Here is a 21,667-nt window from a genome sequence, read left to right as displayed (position 1 = left end):
CAAACACTTACAGTATTTATTTTTAAAAAACGTGCATGTGCTCTCTCTCTCTCTCTCTCTCTCTCTCTCTCTCTCTCTCTCTCTCTCTCTCTCTCTATGTGTGTGTATGTGTATGTGCAGAGAGGTAAGAAGGCAATTTCTAGTGAGTCTTGGTCCTCACCTTTGACCTTGCTTGAAATATAGTCTTTTTGTCCCATCAAACAAGCTAGCTGGCTTAAGAGCATCAAGGAGTTGCCTGTTTCTACTTCCTCTTCAGAGCAAGGACTGGGATTACAGGTGTGTACTACCAGCTTTGACTTTGTGTGGGGTCTATGGATCTGAACACAGGTCCTCAGGCCTATTCTTCATCCACTGAACTACCTCCAGACCTCCACAGCACTATTTTTTAACCAAACAACTACAATATTTGATGTTTTCCTTTCCTCCTCCTCCTCGTCCTCATCCTTGTCCTCCTCCTCCTCGTCCTCCTCGTCCTCCTCCTCCTTTTTCTTTTGGTTTGTTGTACTAAGGATTGAACCTATGGCCCTATGCTAGGCTGGTGCTCCACTACTGAGTTATATCCCTTTTACAATGATTTTATTTTGTAACACATTCTCTCTAAGTTATCCAGGTTGGCACTGAACTACCTCTGTAGCTCAGGAAAGCCTTGAACTTGAGATCCTTCTTCCTCAGCCTCCCAAGTAACTGAGATTATAGCCTTGGCTGAAAAATTTCAAAATAAAAAGCTGAGGGAAAACATTAATTCCAGCTCAAACTCTTAGCAAACAAAACAAAACAAAACAAACCTTAGGCTTATGTTGTGGTAGTGTCCCAGAGAAAGGTAGTTACTGTAACAAGAGAAGCGGGTTATGGCTTACTCATTTTGTTTAGGATGTTTGGTATAATGCTCAATGGGAGCTTAAATATTATTCTCCCGTAGCTAAGATTTAAAGAAGAGAGCTTTTACAAGGGGGAGGCTACTGTGCCTGGTTATGGCTTATCTCTGTCAGACTGAAGCTTTAATAACAACATCATCGTTAATTCCCAATCAGAGCTTTGAGTCATCAAAATAATTCTGCAGGATGTACGTACACGGTTTGGTACTGGGCAGTCCAGATCCACGCTTCCAGGGATATCTGACACCCTTTGCCCTTTTGCTGAGGATGTATCTCTGGCTTTTCCACACCAAAGCACAGCCCAAGATTAGAGCAACATATACTTAAGGGTAGGTTTTTCCAGATGGTGGTTGGGACCTGAAACGTAAGAGTGATTGAATACTGAGAACTATGTGGAGACACTGCCTTGGAAAAGAAAACAGTTCCTGTAGAAATTTAAGTTAGGGCCAGTGGATAACCCCTTCCTTTCCCCAATGAATGGGTGTATTCATGTGTGTGTGTGTGTGTGTGTGTGTGTGTGTGTGTGTGTGTGTGTATGTGTGTGCATGTCCAGGTGATATCTTCATAAAACGACTTGCAAATCAGAGTTCAAATCTTTCGAAAAGAGGACCTGGAGCTGTCTGTCTCTCATGTATTGAAGAAGTGAAGCACAGGGATTTCTTCTGTGTTTGGGGGAGGAATGATGAAACCCAAGGGAAACAATTCTAGGTTGGCATGTGAACCCATTCTTAGGCATTTAAAGTAGATCTTTATTAGAACCACCCTCCTCCCTTTAGCTAAGCAGAATCCCCCAAGGTGCTTTATTGTCGCCTGCGATTCACTGTCCTAGGAAATTTTTGTGCCTCACCAACTATTCTCTGGCTGGGCAATTTGCCCCACGCAGCTAGCTGCGCCCGCCCCCCCCCCCCCGCCCCCAGGTCACACTGTGTCAGCCCAGGCTGCAACCTGGGAGATGCTTAAGGGCTTGCCAACTCAGGCAAACTTCGTTACCAGAGATGACTGAGGTTTTGGGGTTTCCCCAGCCATCCCACGCCGGGCCACGCAGCTAGCGTCAAAGAGTGCGGCAACTCTACTCGGAGCTGCAGGGACAGGGACGGGGCGGAGGACCCAAAGCACCCTGGATGCTGCTGCTGCCAGCCCCAGGCTCCTGACTGGGGGACAGCGAGGAGCGCAGGGCGATTTTTCGCCAGATGCCTTGTTTTCCTGCGGCAGAAACCCGAGGCGGGCTCTTTCCATCAGACCTAACTGGCCCGCAGCGATAGCCATGGAAGTTGCTGTGGCGCAGAGAGAGACCCAACCACTCGGCGCTGCTTTTTTGGTGGACGTTTTTTCCCTACGTAGGTCACTTCTTTCTTCCTCCTTTGGGTAAGTGGAATCAGTCTTCAAATAACCAATTGACGGTGATGGAAGCGGGGGTGGGGGTGGGGGAGAGGAGCACAAAGGGTTAATGTGCTAAGTAGGGTTTTTTTTTTTTGAGGGGGGTGGTCTTGCATCTCAGTTTTGGGAGAACTGCATTTAATTTCACGTGCATTGCAGGGAAGATACTGGAATTTCTTTATTTTGTTCGACCCCCCTGCGCCCCCCCACCCCCCGCAATAAACTTGTCTTTGGACACATCCTGAAGAGAAATTGAGGGACAAGAGAATGCCCCAGAGGTGAGTGGCCAGCGAAAGAGGGAAGGAATGCAGTGATTCAGTAGAGAGATATTCCTCCAAGCCAGTGACCAGAGCAAGACTTTATACCAACCAGCAGCTATATACTCATTTTGTTCCCCAGGCCAGCGGGGTCTGCCCCAAGTACCCCGGCCTCCCCATAACTGTCCTGATGTTCTTAGGGTGGGGGAGGTCCTTCATTACCCAGAGGTCAAAATCACGTCTAAAGAAGACCTGCAACTTTGTACACAATAAGGGATACTCTGTGTTTGTTGATTGGCTGAAAGCTAACGCATCAGAAGATTGCAGTTTGTTCCACAAAACCGTACTTTGGGCAGTGTTAGGAATCCTCAATGTTGACTCCTGAATGCAAGGGTAGTCCAGTTCATTCTACAAAGGGGAAGAGGCTGGAGTGTCAGATAGTCCAACGTTTGAATCATCATTACTCAAAAGAACCCATCTGCTCAGATTCATGGTCCTGGGCCCCAAGGTTTTAGTATAGAAACTATGGGTCTTTGGGTCAGATACACTTGGGGTTTTGATCTCCCCTTTGTGACCTTGGGAGGGTTTCTTTATCCTCCTGAGCAGAAGTATGCTCCTCTGTAAAGAAGAGGTCAGGGAAGGCATCCTCGGAGAGATGGAGGAAGCTGACAGAGGAGGGGATGAGAGAAGGTGTACTTGTCTGTTGATCCTCACTGACTCCCATGGAGATGCAGAATGAGAGGGCAGAGTGAGGCTTGAAAGGGCTTCCGAGACCCCCCAGCCCCCCTTTTGGAGGCTTGGGAAGGAATTCCTACCCATACCGGAGTCTCTGGGGCTCACAAAGTGGGGGACGCAGAAATTGAATTTGCCTTATTTTCAAGCCTGGTTCGTCCTCACAGTCCAAGGAGAGGAAAGTGTGGACACAGCCCAGAGGAGGCAGCTCACCTGGGGAAGCCATCCAAAGGGCCGAGAAGGCGGAGCAGCACCTCACCGTGGTGGTGCCAGCTTTCCTTGAACTTGGTCTGCAGAGAACTCGAGGCTCCCTGTGAAGTCCGTGACAAAGCACTTCCCAACCTTTGCCACAGTGGGTCTCCATAGAGCTTACCCTTGGGCTTAAAGACCTAGATGTATGTGTGTAGGGGGGTGGGGAGTGGGGGGGCGGGAGTGGGGAGGGGAGGGAGGATGAGATGACCCAGGCCTCCCCTGATCCTCAAGATACCTTGAGTGCCAGGCTGTTGTATGGTTTTAGGACCACAACTGGCAGACTCGGGAACAGGACAGACTTGGGAACAGGACTTCCACGAGTTAAGGCGACAGCAATCAACCCGACCTTCTGAGGCTAGTTCTACGAAGGGAAGGTCCACTTCAATCTTACTCTTTGTCAGGTGGCCAGCACCTGGCGCAGTAATGGTACACAGAAGGGCTTCGGTACGTGTAGTGTATTCTGAATGAAGAATGGACTTTGGTAATCTTACAGACAAGGGTAGTACTGAGCTGAACTTCCTACGGAACACCACAGTGTGCTAATTGTACCTTCCTTTAGCAAACATTTTTTTTTTCTTTTTTGAGCATCTATTACTATGTGCAAGACTCTGTTGTTAGGTATCCTGGGGAACTTGTAAGCAGAATTCATGTGGATACTTGGGTGGCTCTTTCAAGAGCACCCCAGTACCCTTGGCCTTTTCTGGAGACTTAGCCCCGTGGGGGTGGGGCGTCGCCCTAACTCTCTGAGAACACGGCTGAGGTCTTCCTGCACTCACCATTGGTGCTGTTTCTCAAGGGCTCCCTGGGCCACCTCTTTAGCTTCTCAGAGTCGCCAAGCCTTAGCAACTCGGCTTTCCTCCAGGGCCTCAGGGCCTCTCCCCAATCCATCTCCCTAGCCTCCAAGCATGAGCCCCAGTCCGGCTACAGGTAGCTGGGGAGGGGACCAAGCTGTGCCTAGGGAACTAGGTGCGGTGAGATCTCAGTGGTGAGATACCAAGCGGTCCCAGAACAAAAGGCTCATGGCTGGTACTGGCCTCCTCAACTCAGGAGCGCAGTGGGGACATGGGTTCGGGACTCAGGCCAGAGGACCACGCTGGGGAGCAGGGAGTGGAGTACCAAAAATGAACTGACAGAAGAGAGAGAGAGAGAGCAGGCACCCGGGGTGGAAGCGGTAAAAGGAGGTCACCCCCCCAGGCCGAGGTCTGCGGTGGGGCCGCGGCAGGCCCTTTCCTCCGCCTCCTGCAGAGCCTTCCAGGCAGCCAAGCGTGTCTCCGGCTGCAACTCCACCAAGCACGCTGTGGCCGCGCCAGTAAGTAGCAGCCGCGCCCTCCGCTCGCTGTCGCTGCGCAGCCCGGGGGAGGACAGGTCTGCCACCGCCCAGCGTCCAGACCCGGTGTCCGGATCCACAAGCTCCCCGCGTTCTCCCGCAGTGGCGCGGCACCTGCAGAGCGCCAACGGGGAGGGGAGGGTCGGCTTAGCCGCTGGCTCCCCCGGGCGCCGCACCACCCTTCCGTCCAATGGCTTTCAGCGGGTGGGGAGTGGGGGGCGTCGCCCGGGGGCGAGGAGCCGCGGCTGGGGTGGGGCGAGTGTTCTGTGATCAGCCGAGCGAGGCTGATGTGCCCGCCCGAGCGCGCGGCCGAGTGTGTGCGCGCCTGTGTGTGTATGTGTATGTGTGTGTGTGTGTGTGTGTGTGTGTGTGAGCGAGAGAGGGGGTACGAACACGCCTTTGGGGACCCGAGGGACTCTGCGGTGGGCTTCTCTCCGGCGTCGGCCCTGCAGCTGCTCAGCTTTGCATCTGCCTACCGCGCTTCTGCAGAAGCAACCCCGCTCTTTCATCCTCTCGGAACCACCCTCAGCATCCGATCTTACTTTTTCTTTCACCCACGAGGGTAGCAGCTGGCCACCTCCTTAACCGGGGCAAACACCCAAGCCAGCGCTCAGTGCTCTCCTCAGCTAGTATTTTCCCGCTTGTCTTTCCTTGGGGCTCCCCACGAACCCCTCCAATGCTCCTCCACCCTTACAAATTGTTCTGTTGGTCTGTTTAACCGAAGAGTTGTAAATCTTGAAGACTTTATTATTATTATTATTTTGATTCTTTTCATTTCATCCCCTTGTGGGCAACGGAGCAATGAAATTTCCAATCGAGACGCCAAGAAAGCAGGTGAACTGGGATCCTAAAGGTTGGTATTGCCTACTTCGGGCTACCCTGGCTCTCTTCCACCTGCAGGTCTCTCACTGGCAGGAGTGGATGAGCTTGCTCCCGGCAGCACGCGTCCTGAGGCTGGGAAATGCGCCTGGCAACTGCAGCGTGGGTGGGAGGAGGGCGGAGGCAGCGTGGGTTCGGAGCCCAGATCGCGCCTGTCAAGATCACATAATCGTTGTCCCTCTAGGATGGTTTCACAGTCTATTTAAAGATATACCAAGCTGGCTGTTTGTTTTGAAATCTCACCAAGTGTTGGTATTTGCTTTGGACTTTGTGAGTGTGCCTCTGTGTGTGTGTGCCTGTGTGTGTGTGTGTGTGTGTGTGTGTGTGTGTGTGTGTGTGTGTCCTTTGTTTCTGGTGATCTTTGTCTCTCTGGCAGATGGGTGGGGTGCCTCTCACTGGACCTGGAGCTGCACCGCATGGCCCGGGTGTTCTCAAGGGGACAGGTTTCTTGGCAGCATCTGAGGCTGCGATCTGCAGCAGCTGTCCCTGGGGTAGCCCTTCTCTCGTAGGACGTGTAGAATAATGGAGCCCACGGGGCCTCCAGCGTCTTTCCTCTGTCTTATTACTAACCGTGCCGCTAGTTTGGCTCAGGTTGTAGAAAGGGTGTGGGGAGTGCTTTTCCTCGACAGACAATGGTGGGTCTGGGAAGGAGTGACCTACAGTGTGCCCCCCCCCCCCCCACAATGCTGTGGTATACTTTTAGGAATGTGGGGGTCACTTTCCCTTCCTGTAAAAGGGATTAAGACAGGTGTGTGGGTGCACCACACCCCTGGCCTTGGCTCCTGCCTCTGATGTTAATGTGCAGATATTATGGCTCTTAGTGGCCAATATGGGAACAGAAGTTGAAACCGTGTGTCCCAGTCACCCCTTTGCTCATATATAGGCTGAACTGGGGTAGGCAGTGCTTGAGTGCTTGGGGTTAAAATTGTGTGTGTGTGTGTGTGTGTGTGTGTGTGTGTGTGTGTTTAAATTCTTTTTTTAAAAAATAATATGTTATTTACTTTGACAGTTTCATACAATGCATCTTGATCATATCTAATTCCCACTCAGTTCCTCCGTTTAAATTTCTTTATGAGTACATTTCATCTCTTCCCCAGACTGGAACCAGGAAAGCGAGTTATTTGTGGAGTAAATGCTTTATGAATTGACTGGCTGACAAGCAAGTGAAGACACATTGCCCTTCATTTTGCAAACACCTTCACTATAGCCCAGCCTTCCGTTTGGTCTCCACATCTCTGGAAATAAGAAGTGTGATTTGGCTTTTACTTTTAATCCTTGCAGGGCATATTTATTTGTCAAATGCATGCATCCCATCAGTCACAGTCCTGGCCCTGGGAATATAGTCAGAACAGGACAGACAAAATATGTGTCTTCTTGGAATTTACAGTGTGGGTGTCAGGTCAAAATTAGTCACCGCAGGGAGGAGTTAGTAATTGAATGTGTAGCATGTTCTGTAAGCACCACGGCGCTTTAAAAAAGTCTGATAGAAAAGATTGAAGCTAAGTGTGGTGGCTCATGCCCGTAATGCCAGTGGAGTCAGGATTTCCAATAGTTTGAGGTGAACACGAGGTTATACAATGAGTTCCAGGCGGAGTTAGTAATTGAATGTGTAGCATGTTCTGTAAGCACCACGGCGCTTTAAAAAAGTCTGATAGAAAAGATTGAAGCTAAGTGTGGTGGCTCATGCCCGTAATGCCAGTGGAGTCAGGATTTCCAATAGTTTGAGGTGAACACGAGGTTATACAATGAGTTCCAGGCCAACCTGGGCTTCTATCCTGTCTGAAACAAAACAAAGCAGATTGACAAAGGCCGAGGGAGGGGATGCTCAGGAGGTTTTTGTGAGGTAATGACACCTGAACTGACATCTAGAGAGGGGTTAGCTGGCCGGTGAGAAGGGGATCTGCCTTCTGTAGAGGGAACTGCCGTGCAAAGGTCTCAGAGCAGGAGGAACATGTGCATTTGATGAGCTGGGAGTAGTGTCCCATGCTCGGAGGAGAGAGAAAGTAAGAAAGAGGTGCTGTGAGGTGTGGCTAGGAGAATCTGTATGCTCTGGCCCCGCAGCCCTGGTGGTGGTGGTGATAGAGTTATGTTTGGGATCCAGGAAGAGGGGTCTTTAAGTCTCGAATAGTTTTAGCTGGAGTCACGTGATCTGAGCTACCATTGCCATGTGATGGGACTGTAGGGACCAGATATAATGGTGCACTAACCAAGGCAGTGGCCTTGGGTATGGAGAGATGATGGATCAACAAGCCGTGGTGACCTGAAATCAACAGGATTTGTGGAAGAAGCACCCAGGTGGGACTTCCAAAGGACTGGGATGCACCTGGGGCAGGCCTGGTGTGGAGAAAGGAGCACACACATCCTAGGGTGAGATGTCCCCAGGGGGGCAGGCAGTTGACTGGGGAGGGGTAGATAGCTTCTGAAATTCTAGTAGAAGGAGCATTGAGGGACTGTCTTTCTGATGCTGGCTTCGGCTTTGAAAACTTATTTCTGTAATAGCCTCTTGTGTCCCAGGGACAAGCACTTCTCACAAATTTCCCGTATTTCACAGCCCGATACCGAGAGGAAAAGCATACAAGTAGCTTCTACAGTTACAACTACGGCTGCTAAAAATAAACACCTCAACAAAAATAACAGCATTTCCTGAGCCAGCACAGCAAGACAGGTGCTTCGTGTCCATTATTTCATTCAGTTATTCTCACAATTCTTTTTTTTTTTAATTAAAAATTTAGTTACCATATGAAGAATGGGTTTCGTCATGGCCTCTTCATTCATATACATCATTATACTTTGTTTATATTCATATCCCCCACCTGGGTTATCAACCCCAGCCCTCCTCCCCCCCTCTTGCTGGTCCCCTCCTGGTTTGCTTTCATTATTTAAAAAACTTCTCTATTTTGTTTTATGTGTATGGGTGTTTTGCCTGTGTATATCTGTGTACCACATGCACATAGTGTCCATGGAGGCCAGAAGTAGGTATCAGATGCCTCTTGGAACTAGAGTAACAGATGCTTATCCAGTTGCCGTGTGGGTGCTGGGAGCTAAACCCAGGACCTCTGGAAGAGTATAGTCTCCAGGCTTCATGTTTACAGTTCTTATTTGATGGTGTGTTACTGTCCTATTTGGCCTTTGCTTGTCGCTGGGACACTGTGAAGCTGCCTTCCCCCGAAGTGACCTGGTTCACACCTTTTGTTTCTGAAGGTGCAGGTGACCAGAGTCTGGCTAAGAGGCAGGAGGAAAGTGGGCGTGTCTTAGAATTATGTGCCAGACATGGGTCAAATACTTTACATATATTAATTTCCTTAACGTTGACAAACAGCTTAGGAGGAAAGTATTATCCTGCTTTTAAAAATGAGAGAATTGAGGAATAGAGAGGTCAAGTAACTTGCTCATAGTTGCGTAGCTAGTCAGTGGTGGGACTGGACTAGAATCTGGGCTCTTAAGCATTCTTCTAGCCCATGTCTCATAAACTTTTAGGACATCTGACTCTTGCCTGGGAAGTCTTCCATCACTTGGGGGCTGTGAGAACTTATTGGAAGGAGGAAAAAGAGAAGGAAGAGAATGAAGAGGGAGGGGGGATGCATCCAAAGTCACCAGAATCATTTACTGGCGCTGTCCTGCCTAACTGGGATTTGCTTGTAGCCAGAAGTTTCTCAGGTCCTGCCAGGCCCCACGTCAAGATGAATCGCTTCCACCCACGTCCCACAGCCACTTGGTCCCAAGTAAACACACAGAGGCTTATATTATTTACAAACTGTATGGCCTATGAGTCAGGCTTCTTGTTAGCTAGCTCTTATAACTTAACCCGTTTCTATTCATCTATATGTTGCCACACGGCCATGGCGTCACCGGTCTTCTGGCATCTTGTTGCTCTTTGGGAGACAACAGCAGCTGGTGTCTCCCCCCACTCTCCTTTCTCCTCTCCCTATCTCTCTTGGATTTTCCTGCCTGGCTCCATCCTGCCCTGCCATAGGCCAATGCAGCTTTATTTACTAGCCAATGAGAGCAACACATGTTCATAGCATACAGAAAGACATCCCAAGGCATTTGTTTGCTGTTACAGTATGTTAAAGGCTTTTAAGCTCCAGAAACATTAACACAGAACATTCTCATGGTTTGAGGCAAGTGGATCACTATAGTGTAGAAAACTCAAGATCTGGGGGTAGAAAAGGATTAGGATCTGGAGCCAGCTGTAGCAGTTACTAGCTGCGTGACTTCAGGCTATTCACTTAGCTTCTCTGGGTCCTACTTTCTTCCCGTACAGAGAGCGGTCATTGACGTGACCTTGTCCACCTCTCTGACTTCTCCTATTGTACTACCTTCCCAGTTCTGATGGTCGAGTACTTGGGCAGTGGCTTATCCTTCTCCTCTTCCCCTTCTCCTCCTCCTCCTCCTCTTCTGTAAATAAATCACGTTGTTTTTGTCTCAGGGTACTTTGAGCTGCTTGTGATGACTATGCACACAAAAAACCAACCTGTCTCTTGTCTACCATTTGACTCTCGGGCCACATGTTAGTAACCGCTTTTGAAAGGGCGTTCTTACCCTATTTGAAGAATCCTTTTCTCTGTCTCTGTCAGTTTCTAGAATGTATCATATGCTTAGGGGTCATTCTGGTGGTTGTTGCAATCTGGAATCATCTTACTTACTTATATGTCACATTTGATGCCAGTCTCCTTTACTAGCATGTGAGCTTCATGCACAGACACTTCTCTGTCTTGCTCATTACTGTACTCCAGTGCCACAGGAAGTACCCGGCAAACTGTAGTCGCTCATGAACCCATTATCTAATGGATGATGATTTGGATGGATGAATGGAGATAGGGATGGATTAAAGAGGGAGGAGAGCTAGGTAGAGGGAGAGATAGATGGATAGATTGATGTTTGGATGGATGATGAACAGGTGGATGGGTGGGGTTGGAGGGGACCCAAGGCTCTGTTCATCATGAAATTCTAGACTTCTTTAAGTTACAAGCTACAAAGTACAAACAAGGCTGGAAGAAGATGGTCTTCAGTAACATGGCCCCAGAACGGACACCCATATTCCTGTTTCCTTTCTATCTCTCAAGCCTGTAGCATACTACTTTCCTTTTCCGCTTTCTCCAGGAACTGAAAGACTATATGAGTGTGAGGGAGTGATGCCAGATGGGTGTATCCAGCCAGACAAAGATCTGGTCGGTATTCAGTGAATAATGGATCTGTGGCTATTTTCAGGCACTTTAATACACTCAAGAAATAAGTAAAACCTCGGAACTGGAGCTAGATTCTTTAAAAGGCTGCGCTTTCAGTGTAGTGTTCCAGAAAGGCCTTCCTCACCTTTTGTGTAGCACCTTTCAGTTTACAGAACACTTTTAACAAACGATGTCATTTGTTCTTCAAGCAACGATGTTTGCAGATATTAGAGTTTTGTCTCACTGCTGGGAAAGCTAGAATGCAGAAAAAGGATAAACAGCTTATTCGGAGCCTCCACACCTCAAATAGGCAGAGCAGAGGCAAACCCAGGCTGTTGGCTGCCTCTACCAGAGCAGTTTCCCTCATACCTTCCTTCTCTGTTTTCCTCCAGGGTCTTTATTCGTTCTAAGGTCACCCCAATTTCCTACTCACCAGTATACTCACAAATCTCTTTGAGAGAGGTGTAGGCTGTTTCAGTGCCTTGCACCTGTATAGGCTGACATACATGCTACCCCAAGAGTCAGCATGTTGAATGCAGTCAGTCTGTAGAAGCCCACCTTCCATCCTGCCTAAAGGAAGATATCAGTCTGTGGTGAATGGGAGCTATATTGAGTTTGTGAGGTCCCATGAGTGCTGTCTTCATTAGCATGTTTCCAAACATGCATTTGCAGAGTTTAGGTTTTCTAGAAAGGAAATAATCTATTTCTGATTGAATATCCAACTTTCAGAATGATCTTCCAAATGCAATTAATAATGAGCCCAAATCACCATAATTAGCTCAGAAAGTACAGCAAGATGATGTTCCAGAGATTTTTCTGGGCTGAGATTTGGTTCATGCTTCCTTTTTTTTTTTTTTTTTTTTTTTTTTTTGGTTTTTCGAGACAGGGTTTCTCTGTGTAGCTTTGCGCCTTTCCTGGAACTCACTTGGTAGACCAGGCTGGCCTCGAACTCACAGAGATCCGCCTGGCTCTGCCTCCCGAGTGCTGGGATTAAAGGCGTGCACCACCACCGCCTGGCGGTTCATGCTTCCTTTACAGCATGGTTGGTTCTTCCTTTGTGGAATGAAGACAGGACATGTGGATCGTTGCTGTTCATCCCATTTCTAACACATCTGTGCTTTGCCTTTAAGTCAGGTGCATTTGAGAAACACAATGCTGTTTTGTCCCAGCTGGAAACTTCCACCAGAGCTGAGATATGGTGCAGAGAATATTTACTACACAATGAGCTAGTGAATTGCTTTTTACTTTTAGTCTGTGGGGAATCACACACGCACATGCACACATGTGCACATGTACACATACACACATAGATAGATAGATAGGTAGATAGATAGATAGATGATAGATAGATAGAGAATGTTGAATGATAGAGTGGATATAAGTCATTTGCCCACAGCCTATTAAGAGGCTTCAGTTTAGTCCCTTGATAAAAGTAGAAACATGAATAAAAATGATGGTCTCTTCAGATTTTGTTAAGAGGGGCACTTAGTGAGAGGCTCACACTGAGTTAGATCTGCTTAGGGGCCCATCCACAGGCTTTGTTATGGAACCTAAGTGTGGCATTGGGAGTAAGGTCACTTATTTCTGTCGTTAAGAATCATTCTCTCCTGGACTCTGGTCCTTTGGGTCCTTCACAGCAGCTTAGTGCTGTCTGTGAGACTCATCACTGTCACCCGGAATGGGGAAAGCAGAGACCTCATGTTTACTCGACAGATCGTTTATCGTGGTTTATGGACAAAATGTGAGATTTCCGTTTTATTCTTCCAAGTGTCTGGGACTGAGTGCCATGGGGTGACAATGAAGCCCAGTTTTCTCATCCTTTACATGAGGTTGGAGAAGGTCTGAGGACCACAGCCACTGGCCAAAGAAGGAGTGACCATGAAGGGAGCGGTCTTCCTTGACCATTTTCAGCCCTAGAGAGGCAGGGGGAGTGGGCATTAATGGCCGTAAGCGGAGAATTACGCACATTAATGGCTGTAAGAGTAGAAACAGGGCATTTTGGGAATAAATTTGGCCTTATTGCTTCTGTATAAGCAAACAGGGTTTATTGCTACAACATACAAGCAAGCCATCACAGGCAACTTGATGCCTTTCTTCCTCCCTTCTTCCTTCCTCTTCCTCACCCTGTTTTTACAGAGTTCCCATCTCAGTTGCTATTGCCTCTGAAAACTAGTTTCACTTCCTCCCTTACCCAGCTGTTCGATGTAGGGGGTTTTAGTTATTAAACAGATAGTGGAAGACACAATGAGATTTTTTTTTTTTTTGGATGAAAGAGAATTTCGAGTTCACTGAGGCCTTTGTAGACAGCCTTGAAGTGCCAGTTCTTGTAATTATGACACAGAAGTCAGAAACAAGTATACTACATAGAAAATAAGCTTCTTATACAGATGAGACTAGAGGTCTCCTGAATTACAACAAAATAGTCTAGTCGGATAAAGATAAATATTGTAATTTAACCTGTGTGTGCTGTCCATGTGCTATTGTGTGTGTATGTGTAAATGAATGTGTGTGGAAGTTAGGGGGTATCATCCAGTGTATTCCTTAAATTACTCTCTACCTTATCTGTCTGTCTATATCTATCTATCTATCTATCTATCTATCTATCTATCTATCTATCTATCTATCTATCTAAGATTTATCTATCATCTATCTGTCTGTCTATCATCTATCTGTCTATCTATTTATCAATCCATTATCTATCTATCTATCTATCTATCTATCTATCTACCTACCTACCTATTATCTATCTATCTATCTATCTATCTATCTATCTATCTATCTATCTTTCTCTTTACTTTTTTGGAGACAGGATTTCTCACCAAATGAGAGTCATTTGAGCCAGACTGGCTGGTCAAGAGCTCGAGGGATATTCACAGTTCTAGTCCTGGGGTTACAGATGTGTACTGTTGCAGTTTACTGAGCCCCCAAATTTACCCATTTTCTTGTGATATGAGCCTGGTAGGCCAAACAGAGATGCTGGGTGTCAGTTGTTATACTTAACAATTGAACACTCACCAACTTTGTCATGTGAGAAAAGAAGTTAGGTAAATACTTAAAGAAATGATGAGAGAAAGAGATTAAAGATAAAAACTTCCTACTTATTAGCTTATTTCCCTTCTTTGCAAATTGCAGAGGGCTTATTTTTCACCCATTTTAACCACACACCAGCCTGAGCCATATCCTAAATCTACTGGTTGAGACTGTTATTTGGCTAAAGGTGCTCACTTCTCACTGCAGAATTTGAGATTCTATGGAAAGAACTTAGGTCAGATCTGGTCTAGCACATATATTATTAGAATGGCTGGAGAAGAGATTAAGTGCACGTTATAATCATTTAACTTAGACTCAAGGTAAGATGTCCTCTTGTGCAGCATTGCTACTGAGGGTGTAAGGATCAGAGTTCCAGGGCTGTCTCTGCTGCACCTACAGAAAAGAATGGAGTTGTTGATCCATTGAGTCCCTTTGGTCTTCATTGGACCTGCATTGCTTAGTAGTAACTGATTGGAGGAAATGTCTTCATTTTTGACTTGGTCTCTTTAACTGTAAGATGGACAAGTTACAGCCAGCACATCCTTGGTTTGTTATGCAGATGATATGAAATGAAGTGATGCACCCAGAATTATCTAAGCACTGCACAGGTGATGGATGCCCTATGCTGGTGTGAAGGTTCCATCAACTCTCAGCTTCTTGAGATACATCTGGGTTACTGTCCAGGTTGCCAGGGAGGGTAATCCATGGCAGAGGCACCCCTCTTGAGAGTCTCCTGGGGTCCAATACTCTTAGTCCAGGTTTATGAAACCTAGGCTGTTTTGATTTTTTAAAAAAAGATCAGATAAAGACTAAAGTTTGCAATCACAATATTTGAGTCTGAGTTCTTGCTCTACTGAGTTTATTGGTGGAATGTCTTAATCCATTTAGATTGCTGTATTAACACCAGACCAGTGAGTGTTGAGCCTTAGTGCCCTCCCCCCGTTAAACATAGCTTACAATAGCCTTTGTAGCTATTGAGATGATCAATTGAGATAAAGGTAACTATGACTTAAAACTGTAAAACTATGCACCGGTATTTCCCAAAGTGTGTTCTGTGAGATATAGCTGGTTTCAACAATGCTCTGGAGGAAGAAGAAAAGTCAGGCCTGTCTGGGGATGTACCCAGTGGGAGAGCACTTGCCTGGCATACCTAGTATGTAAAGGGCCCTGAGTTCAATCCCAAACACTGAAAAAAGCAAAACAAAACAAAAACTGCAGTCAAAATACTAAAAACAAGAGCAATAACAACAGCAGCAGCAACATCAGTGACAGGTTATCGTGAAATAATTTCACAGAATGACGCTTGTTCAGTCCCTCTGGAGAGTCCTCACAGGCCCTTAGTGTTTTATTCTATCACTGGCCACCAAATACTGCAATATTTAACAGTCCTGGTGTGTGTGAGGCCATGGGTTCTATCCCACAACTATCAAAAAAGAAAGTATCTATTGAGCTGTTTATGAGAACCATGATGATGCTTGTCAACAGGCTATTTAATACACTCTTGTTTTCACTCACCATGAGAACTAGAGATGGAGTGGGAAAACTCAGACTTCCCTATTTTGAAGATTCTTCATAAGCTCCCCTCTTTTACATATTTAGTGACTGGAACCCCAGTCTTCAGCTATGTGTGGTGGCTCATACCTGTAAATCCCAGCACTTGGGAGGAGGATGAGGCAGGATGCTTTGAATTCTAGGCCAGCCTGAGCTATATAGTGAGACCATGTCCCCAAAAGACAAACAAACAAAAAACAAAACAAAACAACCAACCCTCCCCCCCAAACCCCTCAAAAACCAAAATCCCAAACGAACAAAACCAAAAACAAAACCCCCAAACAAACTCCACTCAGTGTTCTCAAAAAAAAAAAAAAAAAAAAAAAAAAAAAAAAAAAAAAAAAAAGCCAGAGAAAACAGGGTGGTCTCTGGTCTGAGCAATCCAAATGTTGGGGAGTGGGGTTTCCATATCAGTGACGACACCATCTGAATCAGGTGATCGGAACCTGAGTTGGCCCTCACTAAGATGCAGGGACAGTGTGCCTGGGGTGGCAAGCACACACAGTGACATGCTGGTGGAGGAGGACTGTTGGCACTCTCTGTCGCATTTCCAGTAAGCATCCTTTTGACAGACTGGTGCGTCTTCTCTGTAATCTTGAATAAATGGTTTCCTGGAAGTAGGCTGCCTCAGGGCTCCCACGCTTCCCCACACCACACACACCTGGTTCCTTCTTCACGTGATTTGTATTTTGAGGGAAGTCTGGAACAGAACAGTGTGGGGACGGTATCTTTGTGGGTCACTGTGGACTTGAGCAGAATTGAGAACTGGAGACCGTTGAGTATATCATTCTTCACACAAAGTAACAAGGACAGGGTCTAAGGCGGGGTGAGAGGGCCTTCTGTGAGGCTGCCTGAAGCCCGCCCTGTACTAGAGCCAGCTCTTATGTTGTCTGTAACCATGGTAACCGAGGGCTGAAAGAGTCTCAGAATGCCCATATGCCGCTGTAACACCCCCCCCCCCCGCCCCCCCCAATGCCCAGCCTATTATTTTTCCTCTGTTCTTTCAACCTGGAAACACTCTCTACCATATAGGATGGACTCTTCCTTGGTACTTTAAACATTAAAAATTTATTTATTTATCATCTATGTATGTGTATACATTATATTATGTGTATGTTATATATATATACATAAATACATACATACAGAGAGACAGAGAGAGACAGAGACAGAGACAGAGACAGAGACAGAGACAGAGGACAACTTATAGGAGTAGGTTCTTTCCTTAGACACCGGTTCCGGAGATTCAGGTAGTCAGACTTGGTAGTAAGCACCCTTACTCACTGAGTCATCTTGTTGTCCTATTGGTGCCTGTGTACGTGTGTGTGTGTGTGTGTGTGTGTGTGTGTGTGTGTGTGTGTGTGTGTACACCTGCGTACAGGTGCGAGTGCTTGCTCATGCAGGCACACTTGGAGCCTCGAGGTTAGATTTGGGATGTCTTCTTCCATAGTTCCCCTCCCCACCCTTTTTTAGCAGCAGGGCCTCTCACTGCACCTGGAGCTCAATGATTTTGTAGACTGGATGGCTTTGATCCCCTGAGCTCTACCTGTTGTGACCCCCACCCCCACCCCCCCTCACCCCCTGCCCAGTGCTGGGATTACAGATCTGTGACGTCACAATGGCTTTGTAAGTGGGCACTGGTGTTTTCACGCTTGCACAGAAAACACTTTCCTCATTCAGCCCCAACCTCAGCCCTACACTGGTGCTTTTAATTTTCTGTTAACTGTACACTTCCAGAGGGCCCGTTTCCTTTTCTTCTTTCAATTTTAATTTTATGTGTATGGGTGTTTTATCTGCATGTATGTCTGTGCACTGCATGAATGCCGGGTGCCTGTGGAGGCAAGAAGAGGGGGGAGTCCCTGGAACTGCTGTTACATATGAGTTACTAGGTAGAGGCTGAGAATTGAACCTGGAGGGTTCTGGAAGCCCCATTTTCAGCTCCTGGATCCACAGAGGCTTTGCTATGACCTAGGCCTGGGCCACACATGCACAATGTTCTCAGCATTTCTGTTTCTACCATGGAAAAGTTTCATAAGCCTGGCGTTGCGCATGCTGCAGGTGTAACTACACCTGCACCCGATGGCGGTGGCTCTCGCTCTGAGATTCTGACTACATTGCTTCGCTGGCAGCCAGGTTAGATGCTGAGAGTTTTGGATGTGTTCCCCAAGAAGAGAGAAAGCCAATGAGGCTGGATGAATTCAAGCTCTGGTCATTTGTCAAGAGATTTTGCTATTGGCTTGAGGGGGGATGTGTGGTTTGGTGACTTCGGAGTGGTGACATGAATGGTCACATTATGACCAGTGTAGCAGGTGATAGATGGGGCGCTTGTTGATTTCTTAAGGATAACAGGATCTCCAGGAATAGTACGACACGGGAAGATGATGCTAAAAGTTTATTTTAAAGATTATTTAAACCACTTGTAGACTGCACAATAGATTCAGCAAATGTTTATGATGGACAGCTGCTATGTGGCCAGAATAGTGGTGGGCATTGGACTTGACTGGGCCATTTGGATCTTCATATAGGACTCATAGGAGCTGAAAAACATACAGTTGGGGAAAAAAAACAAAACTTTTCCTGACATCTTTGGTTATGAGAACCAATTATGCAAAGGGGAGGTGTGCTGCGGAGCAATGGCTGTTGCATATTCAATTTTCTTAGTTGAAAGAATCTTTTCTCTGGCTTTGTCACTCAGCCCTTGATTCTATGGTAATTTATGCGTTTGGAGTGAACAAATCAATAAATGGGAAGCCATGGTGTGTCCATATTCTCCTAACTTCAAATGATTCATGGAAGCATGCAGCTGTCGGTCCAACATAACAGGCCTAATAAAGACTGCCAGCATCCCCTCCATGCCGGCTGTCCCTTTGTCCCTGGTGTGTCCGGAGGTATTGTAACATTGTGATATTTTTCCTTTGGCTATAATGGGACCCCCTCCCTGCTTGTCCTGTCCTTGTGGCCTCAGCTCAGAAGTCCTCCTCCGAGCCTGAATTAATGAGAGACTGTGACGCATTGATTCCTTTCTCTGGCAGGGTGAGAACACAGCTTCTGTGGGCACATGAATGCCGGATTATCAGGCAATAAGTTCTGTATTCAGTCCCAGTTATAAAGAGAGGCAGAACAGACAGCCACAGGGGGCTGGGTTTGGGGAGCTCTGTAAGTCCTTGTCCACTTTCTCACTCACCACCGTTTCCCACGGCTGTCAGGATGCCTTTGGTTGTTTTTCATCCATCTGGTTATTCTGGACACTGACCGAGTGAGCTTAAACAGAAATGGAGCTGGGTACTAGATACAGACAGGTGGAAAAGTCCCAAGTCTGGACTCCCAGAGACGTCACAGTCTGGTCATTGAGACAAATATTTAATCAAGTAATTTCGATGCACTGTGAGAAATTCATTGCTAGAAATGTGGATTAAAACCTGGTTGTCAGACCACACCTGCTTTCTGTTCAACCTGAGTGTCCTCTGTCATACATTCCTGCTGCGTGATGTCCTCCCTGAGTGCGTGGAGACAAGAAAGCCTGGACTGCATCCTCTGGGACAATTAGCTGAAACAAATCATTCCTATTTGTTAGGGGTTGAGTCCATGCAGATCTTTATAGGCTCATGTTTTGATAGCCTTATCTCCAGCTGGTTGCACTCTTGTGGGAGGCTGTAGAGCTTGATGAAGTGGGTCTGGCTGGTGGAAATAGGTTAGAAAGGATGGTGGGCTTCTGAAGTGACAGCCTGGCCCCTGGTTCTGGTACTCTTCTGTTTCCTGGTCTGCTGTGGGTGTGAGGAGCCCCTGTCACATGCTTTCTTCTCCAGCTTTTCCCTCCACGATGGGCTACAATCTCTCCGAAATCGTGAGCCCAAATAAATCTTCCCTCCCACAAGTTGCTTCTGGCAAGTATTTTGATCGCAGTGATTCAAACATAACCAAACATAACCCTTATGCTATTTCTAACAGCTGTTTTTGCCAGAGATTTGAGAAAAGTAACTAAATCAGCAGGTTCCTCATAAAGATAACCCCACTCCTGGTTACAGTTGATATGTGACTGTCACTACCAGCTCAGTGTGATCCAACACCCACACCAGTATCCAACCTTAATGTCTTACTCTGAACACTCCAGCACTCTCTGACTTCTCACTTCTCATGGAGAGGGTCTTGCCATGTAGCCCAGCCTGGCACTGAACCTGCCACCCTCCTGCTTCAGCCCCTGGCATTACAGGTGTAGACTACCACATCTGGCTACCGACAAACTTCTGACTGTTATCCTGGCAGGTTTTTGTTTCTTTTTGGCTTGAATCTTCTTTGCTGCTCCCATGGAAGGTGAAGAGTACTGGGGAATTAGGACTAGAGTGACCCTCAAGTAATGACATGAAAGACAGTGCATCAACACCCCCATTCCCTCAGCAGTGGGTATGCTTTGCACAGGACCTCAGTTTCCTCACCGTGATAACTCACTTGATGCTGTGTCTTTTCTTGGTTTCTTAGCAACCTTCCCATCTGTGGCTCTCTTCGCTAATTCCCTAATGGTGCTTTTTGCACCTCCCAAACAAATTACGAATTCTTATTGTAGGTTCAGCTTCTTGGGGGAACTCAAACGAAGACATATGGCGAAGATTTTTCTTCCCTGTGTTTCTGCCTAATGCATCAGGCACCTGCTTTGGTGGTGGAATGAGGGCGGACGGTGCAGTACCCCGGGATACCTAATTTGCCACTAAGGCCAACCGCTTTCAAGGAATATAATCTATACCTAAGAAGTCACTTTCTCCCTAAAACGTACTCCTTGAGTCCTGGTTCTGGCAAATGAGCCACAAGCACGTGATAAACTAAGGCTCAATGAGGCTCCTCCGAGCCTCATCAAACCAGTTTGTTTCCATAATTCTCCTTCTCATGAGAGGGAAAAATGAAGTGCAGTTGATTTTCATTATTTGCAATAATTATCATGTTCTACAAAGTTGCTGCAAATACGGAATTAGCAAATGAAAACCATTGCTACTGTGGGAAGCGCAGGGTTAGGTTCCCGCCAACCTCTGGCCACAACGTTCTCATCCAGTGATTAGGATAGACTATCATCCTATTGAGCTTGCGCTGTTGGTTTGTTTCACGCTGAACTCCCGGCCGTAGCCCTGCCACGTGTGCCTGGAGGAAGCTCACTAGCACCCCAGCTTTTCTCTCAAGTCCTTCCTTATCCTCTCCCATTTTTCTAGGTAGCACTTCCGTGTAATGCTTGGAGATTTTAGGCAGTGAAATCGTAAATAGATCACAAATAACACAGATGCTTACACTACGAAATCTGAAGTGAGAAGGCAGAGCACAGCTTGGCTGATCTTCAGCTGAGGGTGTGCCTTGTGAGTGGAGGCACCGCCCCTCCCCCACTGTTTTTACCTCATGTCTGCAAATGACCACAAAAGCACCACGAATATTGATTGTGAGGGGATCTAGACAAAATTTTCAAATAGGAGAATACATGAAAATAGAATTTGTGAATAATAATGAGAGACACCTGTCTTCCTTATCACACTGAGACTTGATTTCAGTTTTTAGTATATTTATAAACGTGTGAGCCAGGCTCCTTGATTGAGACAGATACTGAGATATTAATGAAATGGTCCTTGCCCTTAAGGGTTCACTTGGGTGGTTCAGAGACAACCAATGACATAATACAGTAGAGAGAAACAGCCAGAAGAGAGAAAAGCCCTCATAGAGGACTTGGAGGGAAGCATCAGGTAGGTCTTGACAGGTTGCGTTTTGAACACTCTGTATATCATTGGGAAAATATAGTCAGAACAACCTTCTTTACTGTGATTGACTCTGCCAACCTACCTGCTCCAGTACCCTCTGATTCCTCAGTGAATCAAGTATGTCTTTTAATATCAACCTTTCCACTTACACTAGGGATCTCTTTGCTCTTTGGGGCGTTCTCTCTTCTCTGGACCCACTGGTCTCTCCCTCTCTACATGAATATTCCCATCAGTGTATAAATGGGCTTCAGTATCACATATCTCCTCCTTGGCCCTCCATCTCCTCTAGCCATCACTTCATTTCTGGAGGGAGTGGTCTAAGGATGACATCTTCACTTACCTTACTTTCTAAGTGGCCACCGCTTCCCAGGGTCAGCTTTCACAATGAGGAGCTCGTCATCTGTGTGGCCTTTTGAGGATGCCTTAAGACACTTAGTGCTTCCTCTTGCTAAGACCCTGCTAGAAGTTCCTTATACAACATGGGCACCGA

At 46.7% G+C, this 21,667-nt stretch overlaps 1 protein-coding gene across 1 annotated transcript in view; it reads left to right on the top strand.

Annotated features, from left to right (window-relative positions):
- The first annotated feature begins 5,621 nt into the window (after positions 1-5,621).
- Kcnk10 (potassium two pore domain channel subfamily K member 10) overlaps positions 5,622-21,667 on the top strand; it is a 137,372-nt gene continuing 121,326 nt past the window's right edge. The window contains exon 1 of the mRNA XM_059279873.1: positions 5,622-5,673. Within this exon, the coding sequence (XP_059135856.1) occupies positions 5,622-5,673 (52 nt within the window). The remainder of the gene's footprint in view (positions 5,674-21,667) is intronic.

Source organism: Peromyscus eremicus, chromosome 14 (genome assembly GCF_949786415.1).
Source record: "Peromyscus eremicus chromosome 14, PerEre_H2_v1, whole genome shotgun sequence".
NCBI classification, from domain to species: Eukaryota; Metazoa; Chordata; class Mammalia; order Rodentia; family Cricetidae; genus Peromyscus; species Peromyscus eremicus.
This window is presented reverse-complemented; position numbering and strand designations above follow the sequence as displayed.